This window comes from Phaseolus vulgaris, chromosome 7 (genome assembly GCF_000499845.2).
Source record: "Phaseolus vulgaris cultivar G19833 chromosome 7, P. vulgaris v2.0, whole genome shotgun sequence".
Taxonomy (NCBI): domain Eukaryota; kingdom Viridiplantae; phylum Streptophyta; class Magnoliopsida; order Fabales; family Fabaceae; genus Phaseolus; species Phaseolus vulgaris.
The window spans coordinates 16,476,320-16,485,904 of NC_023753.2; the positions used below are offsets into that span (position 1 = coordinate 16,476,320).

Genomic DNA, 9,585 nt, shown 5'->3' on the forward strand with positions numbered 1-9,585 from the left:
AATCAGTTGTTTTTCACTTAGTTTGAAAAACACTTTTCTTTTAAAAGAATTGAGAATGCCTATGCTTTGGATTCGATCAAGGGTGAATTACAAAACTCAATCTACCCCAGATCCTATCTAAGACAGCTTAGAAACAGCAAGCACAACCTAGCCTCCAACATCCTTCAAAGGGTTTTGGATTCTTCAAAGCTTGAACACCACTTGGTTCAACATTAAGATCCTTACATACTTGAGGTATAAGGTTAGTTGTGGGTCCTTGGCCTAATACTCGCATGTGACTTGCCCGGTTACGAGTAATGAGTCACTTTTCACCAACTAGCTCTAAGCTCCCAATTCCTTGGCCAACAACATCCATACTATCAAGGCCTCATATTACTTCCGCTCTTGGCTATCACCACAAAGGGAGATTTTTACTTATTTTTGCAAACCATACTATTCTCGGACTTGGTGAACTTACGTAAGAGGGAGGTCCACACGGGGGACCATATTACTTCCGCTCTTTACTTTATCACTACAAGGGAGAGGTTCATTTATTTCTGTTAACCATACTATTCTCAGACTTGGTGAACTCACGTAAGAGGGAGGTCCACTTGGGGAACCATGTTACTTCCGCTCTTTTCTTTATCACTACAAGGGAGAGGTTCATTTATTTCTGCGAACCATACTATTCTCGGACTTGGTGAACTCACGTAAGAGGGAGGTCCACTTGGGGAACCATGTTACTTCCGCTCTTTACTTTATCACTACAAGGGAGAGGTTCATTTATTTCTGTGAACCATACTATTCTTGGACTTGGTGAACTCACGTAAGAGGGAGGTCCACTTGGGGAACCCTGTTACTTCTGCTCTTTACTTTATCACTACAAGGGAGAGGTTCATTTATTTCGCAATGTACTTTAACTGAATAACTTTTATTCGGGTGACCTCATTAAAAAACCCTTTCAAGGGAAAAAGAGTGTCCCCATAAACGTGTACAAATGCAAAGTTTAACTAAAGTAAAATTTCAGGTTGGTTGCAATCCAAGTGTGAGGAATCGCACCACCTTCTAACGTCTCGAGCCTATACGCCCCATTTCCGAGGGTCTTTGTTACTCTAAAGGACTGGTCCACTTGGGGGATAACTTGTTTTCTAACTGGAACGGGTGAGCTTTACTCATTACCAGGTCGGCGACCTAGAATTGCCGAGGTCTCAGCTTAGAGTTGTACTTGTACTCCACCCTCCTTTTCAAAGCTTCGGCTTTGATCTTTGCTTCTTCCCTCACCTCGTCCAGTAGGCCCAAGTTCACCTTTCTCTCTTTGTTTGATTCTTCGACTACGAAGTTCTGGAAACGCGGTGAGTTCTCCTGGATTTCTACTGGGATCATAGCGTCCGAACCGTATAACAAATTAAATGGCCTTTCCTTGGTGGTGGACTGAGGGGTGGTGAGATAGGCCTAGACAATTCTAGGAACTTCTTCTGCCCAGGTCCCTTTGGCTTTGTCCAATCTTCTTTTCAGACCTCTGAGCAGAACTCGGTTGGCCGATTAGACCTGTTCGTTTGTCTGGGGGTGTTCTACCGATGCAAACACTTGCTTTACTCCCAACTCTGCGCTTAACTTACCCAACTGTTGGCTTGCGAACTGGGTACCATTATCAGATACTAACCTCTTCGGTATCCCGAATCGACATACAATATTCTTCCACACAAAGTGTTGAACCTTGTGGGTCGTGATCTGTGCCACCGGTTCCGCTTCAATGCATTTCGTGAAGTTCTCTATGGCAACCACAAGGTACTTCATCTGCCTTACTGCCAAGGGGAAAGGCCCCAAGATATTGATTCCCCACGTATGGAATGTCCACGGGCTGTATATTGATCTCAACTCTTCTGGGGGTGCATTGTGCCAATCAACATGTTGTTGGCACTACTTACATCGTTGGGCGTATCTTGTGCAGTCTTCCCTCATGGTTGGCCAGTAATAACCTGCACGGAGGGTTTTCAACAAGAGAGATCGGCCGCTGATGTGGCTACCGCATATTCCATCGTGCAGTTCTGCCATGATGCGTGTGCACTGGTCACTGTCCACACATACCAATATGGGATGGGTGAACCCGTGCCTGAATAACTTTCCATCGATTAGGGTGTACTTACTTGAATTTTTCTTCACTTTTCAGACTTCTGCGGGATCTAGTGGGAGTATTCCGTCGGCCAAGTAACACTGGTAAGTTATCATCCAAGTTTCTCCTTCTTCGATGTGATAAACATGTGGCATTACCACTCCAACAACCAGGTACCTGCTTATTCTAGGCATTTTCACTGTCTCCTGTGTTAACGATCGATGACTCCTCCTTATCCCTTCAAGGGTTTCTACACTCTGGATTTCGGCCATCTTGTTTGTGGTCGTTCGAGGCGTCCTCAGGGTTTCCTGAATCACCGTCCTCTATCGGGCCCCCTTGCCCGAACTAGCGAGTTGGGCAAGCAAGTCAGCTCGGGCATTTTTCTCTCTGGGTACATGGACTAGCTCGAACACATCGAATGATTCTTTCAACACCTGGACGTATTCTAAGTATACGACCATCTGAGGATCCTTAGCTTGGAACTCCCCCGTGACCTGTCCTGAGACTAACAAAGAATCACCTTTCGCCAGCAATTCCCTCGCTCCCATTTCCTTTGCTAGTAGCATTCCTACGATCAGGGCCTCGTACTCTGCTTGGTTGTTACTGGCTTTGAAAGCGAAATGGAGAGCCTGCTCGATTAGCAATCCCTCCGGACCTTCCAAAATAACACATGTTCCATTACCTTGTTGATTTGACGAATCATCTACCGAGAGTACCCACTTGAAATTTGTCCCTTCTTGATGGGTGGCTGCTGAGGAGAGTTCCACTACGAAGTCGGCATAGATATGGCCCTTAATGGGGCCCCTGGGTTCATAATGTGCGTCAAACTCAAATAGTTCTACCGCCCATCGTGTCATTCTTCCCGCTACATCTGGTTTCTGTAAGACTTTGCAGATTGGAAGGTTCGTCATTACCATGACGGTGAAACTTCGAAAATAACGGCGAAGCCTCCTGGCTGAAAATACTACGGCTAAGACCGCTTTTCCCAAGGACTGGTATCTTATTTCGGGTCCCTGCAACACCTTACTGATGAAATAGATTGGCCTTTGTACCTGGTCTTGCTCTTGTAACAGGACCGAGCTAATAGCTCTTTCTGTAACTCCGAAGTACAAATGGAGTGGAGTACCTAGCTCGGGTCTGCACAATACCGGCGAGCTGGCTAGGTATTTCTTCAAATTTTCGAAAGCCTCCTCGCATTCGTGGGTCCAAACGAACTTGTTGTTCCTACTCAGGCACTGGAAATAAGGATGACCATTGTCTCCTCCGGCCGACACGAATCTGAACAGAGCAGTCATGCGCCCTATTAAATGTTGTACTTCTTTCACCGAGATTGGGCTTCTCATGTTTATTAGGGCAGCACACTTCTCGGGGTTTGCCCGAATTCCTCGCTCAGTGAGTAAGAAACCTAGGAATTTTCCTGCCTCTACCCCAAACATGCACTTCTCCGGGTTCAATTTTAACATGTACTTCACTATCGTAGTGAATAACTCTTCTAAGTCGATTGTGTGTTGTTCCTTTTGCTGGGTGGTGACCACCATGTCATCCACATACGTTTGGACCTTCCGTCCCAATATAGGAGCCAGTACCCTGTCCATTAGTCGTTGGTAGGTGGCCCGTGCGTTCTTTATCCCAAAAGGCATGGCTCTATAGCAATAGCAGGATGACTCGATCATAAACGCGGTCTTGCACTCGTCCCTGTGATGCATCATGATCTGGTTGTAGCCGGAGAAGGCGTCCAGGAAGTTAAGCAATTTGCACCCGGATGCACTGTCTACTAGGGCATCGATACTGGGCAATGGGTAGGAATCCTTTGGGCAGACTTTGTTAAGATCCGTGAAGTCGACACACATTCTCCACTTCCCATTTGCTTTCTTTACTAGCACCACGTTGGCCAGCCATTTAGGGTACTGGATTTCTGATAGAGATCAAATAAGGGAGGATTTTACTAATGGAGGAAGAGGTCATTCACCCAAACATTTAAAGTTCTTCCTTCTAGTCTTCTAAAAAATTAAAGAAGAATTAAAATAAAGAGATGACCAAACCTAAAGCCAAAAGAAGACTCAAGAATGGGCTTCAATTAATATCTCTCTTTATAGTTTCTTTTGTATAAATTTGTAAATAATATAGAATAGTGTTTAGGTAGGTGCTAAAAGGGAAACCTAAAGATACCTCTTGTGTAAAGCATCTTTAGATATTAGCTTTAGAAAATTCTAGAAAGATATCCCTTCCTCCTTCACTTTAGGTGCTAGAAGTGGAAGAGTTACAAGGAACTTTAGTTAGCTTCTTTTGTAAGCCTCTTGTACTTTCATGACCGGTCCTTCTCCTATATAAGGAGGGCTTGAGTCTTTCTAATACAGATTTGATATTGAAACTACAGAAATTCTCCCAAATTGGTGAGTGAGTGAGTGAGACTTGTCTTCTCCTATTCTAGTCTTATCTTGAGTGCATCTTGGAACCTCAAGTGGCGGCATCTACACTCATCTTGGAGCCTTACACACTTCAAGTGGCGTGTTCATATCCAAGAACTCCAACCACATAAGTTTCCTTCTCTTTTCCATCTTTTTCATCCATTTCCATGTCCATATAAACTCAAGAAACATGTCTTAGGCTTTTCTTGCACTTTTGTTCGGTTCATTTGTTCCATTTCCCATTTTGTTCGGTTCATTTCATTTGTTAATCATTTTAATCGGTTCAATAGCTTTCTTTCTGGCTTTTGTTCGGTTCATTTACTTTCTAAGTAGTTTTAATCGGTTCCTTTGCTTTCTTGTGCTTTTCAATCGGTTCATTTGGCAAGAAATGGGTTTCTACATGAGTTTTGGTGTGGTGGCTCAAGTTTTGGTGAGTTCTTCAATGAAAGAAAATTGATCCAATTCTAGAAAAGTGCCTATTCATATTCCAAGTCAAGTTGATTCCATATCATGTCTATGAAACATCTCTATCTTGCTATTGGAATCATATCAATTTCCCTGATGTGGCCACCTTTCAACAATTTCGTTGTCTCTTCCCGAATGACTTGTCGCTTCTCTTCGTTAAAATTTCGTCTTCTTTGGCAGACAGGCCGGACGCTAGGGTCCATGGTGAGGTGATGACACAGGAAATCAGGGTCAATGTCAGGCATGTCAGCGGCGGACCATGCAAAGGCGTCGAGGTGTCTCGTTATGACTTCGAAGATTTGGTCCCGTAACTCTATGCTGAGAGATTGCCCAAGTTTAAACATCTTCCCCCCGATCAAGAACTTCGGCCTTCCCAGTAGTATGTTGTAAGCTAAGTGATGTGATTCCACTAGCCATATAGAGAAAGGTTCTTGACCTTCTTAGGAATCACCTTGAGTTGGACATTATAGAGGCACTTTTCTTAGAGTTGGATCATTGTTCTAAGACAAGAACTCACCAAAAACTAGTACCAAATCCCAAACTCATTTGGATGAACCAATTATAGTCAAATTGAACCGAATAAGGTGGAAGAAAAAGCAATTGCACCGAACATCATACTTATGGAATGAATTGAACCGAACAAATGAGCTAGAAAAACAAAGGAACAAGATGAATGGACTGAAATATAAAACTGCCGAACCAAAACTCATAAAAACAGCAAGAACACCAAACCAAAACTCAAGAACACAAGCTAACAAAAACAATAGAAAGATGAGAAAGGAAGGAGAGAAGAATTGCTCATGAAGATGGAAGGATGTTGGATGATCTCGCCACTAGAAGTGTGGAATGCTCCTAGATAAGAGTTGTTGCCGCCACTTGAGGACTCCATGGATCCATCAAGATAAGACTAGAGAAGAAGGCTCAAAAGCTCTCCAATGATCACTCAAAATTTGAGTAGAGTTTTCTTAGATTAATTCCAATCTGAATTTTACAAAGGAAGCACCTCTATTTATAGCCTAAGGTGCTGAAAAATAGGTGGGAAATTTCAAATAAACTCATTTGAAATTCCCACCAAAAACAAGTCAGATGGGAGGTGTGACCTTTTTCTACTATGACACCTCCCAAAAACTACATCTACACCACTCTCCTAAGTCACATGGGTAATGTGACTTTATTTTACATTTTCACACTCCTTTATTTAATAACCATACCTCCTAAAACTATACAAGAGTATTTCAAAGCTTGGCATTGCCCCTCATGGGATGGACTTGGGCTCTTTGGGCTTTGGCCTTCTTGGACTTGGGCTTGGGCTTTGGGCTTGGGCCTCATCTTTATTTTATGTCTTCTTTTAATTTTGAGAAGACTAGAAGGAAGAACTTCAAATGTGAGGGTGGATGTCCTCTTCCTCCATTAATAAAAGCCTCCTTTATTTGATTCTCATCACTAAGGGTGCATCGACAACAAGGTACCTGACTTTAGTAGTGTGCGAAGACAGGTTGTCTGTGAATGTGGTACTTAGTTCAATGTACCCATGGACTTTTACCTCGTTCCCGGAAAACCCGTACAAACGTCTGGCGTAGGGTTTCAACTGGTCCGCGGACAACCATAGACGATTGAAGGTTGTTAAGAACATAACATCGGTCGAACTTCCTTGATCTACGAGGACGTGGTGTACCCTCCTCCTGGCGGCGATTAGAGAAATTACCACCGGGTCATTATCATGTGGTACGACACCTTGGAGATCGACTTGCGTGAAGGTGAGGTCGACGTCGAGAGCGAGATCTGTCTTTCGTGCCTCTATTGTTGCCTGGGAGGCATATTCCTCTCTTGGGAAACCTCTTGGGATAGAGTTTACCTCTCCATGAATAGGAACCTCGTGCCTCTGATCTGCTCTCGTAGCCACCAATGTCTGATCGTTCGTTTCTTCTTGCATGTAGTCCTTCAGGAATCCGCTCTTTACTAACTCGTCTAGTTGATGCGTCAGGGCTAGACAGTTTCGTATATGGTGGTCATTCGCCTGATGGAATTCACACCAAGCGTTCTTGTTGGGCCCCATCTTTCTATCAGTCTTCGTTGGTACCTTCAACCTTGCCGCTATGTTGGGGATGGCGATCAACTCCTTGAGCTCCACCCGGAAGTTATGCTTTGGGGGAGGATCTCGTCTTGTGTGTGCCCCCCTCGGGGTCCGTTCGTAGGGTTTCTCCGCCCCCTTCTTCTCTGTTGTTGGTTCGTGAACTCTCATAGGCAGGGGTCGGGTGGTTGCCCGTGGCTGAACAGGGGCCACGAGGCCTTGCTTCTGTGTCACACGATCATCTGCAGCGATGTGTGCTAACGCTCGGCGTCGAATCTCTATGAACGTCCTCGGGTAGATCCTTAGCAACGATTCACTGACGGGCCCAGGTAGCATTCCCTTAACAAAGGCATGAACTATCATGGCCTCATCGGTGGGCTTTAGGCGGACCACTTGAATCGCAAATTTATTCAGGTAATCCTTCATGGACTCCCCCTGGTACTGTTTGACATCAAAGACGTCGTAGGAGAGTCGTGTGGGGGCCTTGTTGACAAGGTATTGTTCCCTGAACAATGTGGCAAACTGATCAAAACTAGTGATGTGTCCGTCGGGGAGGCTAATGAACCATTCTAGCATTGCGCCCGATAGGGTGCTCATCAACATCTTACAGTAGACGGCATCAAATCTCCCAGTGAGCATCATCTAGGTGTGGAATGTCGTAAGGTGGGCCTCCGTGTCTTCTACCCTTATGAAGGAGACTTTCGGACCTAAAGACGTTGTTGGCAACACAACATTCATGATTGCTCGCGAGAACGGCATAAGACGTGCCCTAAGTGGTACCGGTGGTGCATGCTAGTCCGTCGCTCGTTCCCTTACATGTTGTAAGCCCCTTCGTAATTCCTCATTGGCTCTACGCAATTCTGCGTTGTCTGCTCAAGAAGCTGCTACTTCTGCTTGGAGAGCGCGCATTGTATCTAGGACCTGCTGTGTGGTCACATTATCGCCTTCGGGGGGTGCCCTCCCCTCAGATCTAGCTTTCGCTCATCTCGTACTCCTCATATTGTTGGTTAAGACTCCTTACGTGATTCTGAATGGGACCTTGTTTTAACAAGCCCCACGGTGGACGCCAAATGTTCTCGCCGGTTGACTCGCCTCGCCGGTCAACTCCAATGGCTGCTTTGGCCCTTCTATCCTTGCCTAAGAACTGTGCCTTCTCTGTTAAGAAACTTCTCACCTGCAAAGACAAAGGGGCGCCCTAGCGGCCGTTTGCACTCCGACGCTCAAGTCAGTATTAGGGCAAAGAACACCAAGTGTATAAAATAGCTTCAGTCTTAAAAGCTGCGTACCTTACTAGGGTTCTTAGCACCCTTTATATAGGTTGAAACTAGGGTTTACCTCTGTTCTTTTACCATGATCTAGGGTTCCTTGAGGAGTGTCCCTGTGCCGCTATTGTGTAATCTTAGCGTATCTGGCACATGAACTTCTTTTAACTGGAACACAACGGATAATCAGAGCGGTCGCCTAGGTCCCATCTTGGTATACCTAATATCCAACACCATTTGTTTTTGCGGGTGCCCTATGTATCCACGTGCCATGCATGCTACTTCCCTGGAAACCCTAATTCAGTTGGACCCTTACACCTCCTAGAATTATCCATGATGTTGCGCCTTCATGCGTCATACATCCCATATGCATGGATCCCTCGTGCCTTAGGCTTCCCACACATCTCTTGTCTTTAACTGTTATCTTAACGAAATCCTAGGGCCCGCCTTACGGGGCCTTTCACTTCATCCTGCCAGTCGATGTCCGATCTTCTTCCTTTACTGGGAAGGTTCGACATTGATCTCTAACATCAGGCTTAGGGTAGCAATGTCAAAGACCAACCAACCCCCTGGTAAGTGTGTCTGGGACCCACCTTAAGTGACCCACTTCCCTTACCATACATCAGTGTGCGATGTATGAGGTCAATCTCTGGATTGATGACCGAGAACTGGTCGGGACAATATTGTTTTACAACTATCAGATGTTTCTTTTCCTCTTTCAAATTATTAAACATATACCTTCATTCCCAAATAGTCTCAGATTTTATTCTTGTTTCTCTTCTAGAGATATTGTTTCCAATTTTCTTCAAATTTGTGCATTAATTGTAATTGATTCCAACATTGTTGTGAGAGATATTGCAAAATATTTTCTTGAATAATATCTTCAAAGTATATTTTCTCTATTTTTGAAGGATTTTGCAAAGGAATTTTAATTGCAGGATTTTTAAAGAATATCTTGATAGAAATTTGCATTCAATTCCTTTTCTCAGATATTTGCATATTTAATACTTTAATTTTTTATTTCAGATGTTGTTTCCTATTTTGATCCAAAAGAAGCAACTTAGGTTAAAAATACAAAATAAATAGGAATAACAATAAAGGTTGAAATAAACCCAATTAGAATAATATTAATTAAAACAATAGATTTATTTATTATTATAGTCCAATAATCTATGATTAAGGCCATTGAGTGTGAATAAATATATGCTCATCAGTCGGTCATGAAAGGAGACCACAAATTTTGGGATGAGTGCCTTCCTCATATTGAGTTTGCATAGACTAGAGTGG

The 9,585-nt window shown here is 44.0% G+C and overlaps 1 protein-coding gene across 1 annotated transcript; it reads right to left on the reverse strand.

The window, feature by feature from the left end:
• Window positions 1-6,391: 6,391 nt before the first annotated feature.
• Window positions 6,392-7,678, reverse strand: LOC137829142 (uncharacterized). The gene has a single exon (XM_068635937.1). The coding sequence runs from the start codon at window positions 7,676-7,678 to the stop codon at window positions 6,392-6,394; it is 1,287 nt and encodes a 428-aa protein (XP_068492038.1).
• Between the last annotated feature and the right edge of the window lie 1,907 nt (window positions 7,679-9,585).

What these genes read in the sequence shown, in the direction of transcription:
- LOC137829142 (XM_068635937.1), bottom strand. Translation starts at nt 7,678, where the DNA reads ATGATGCTCACTGGGAGATTTGATGCCGTCTACTGTAAGATGTTGATG.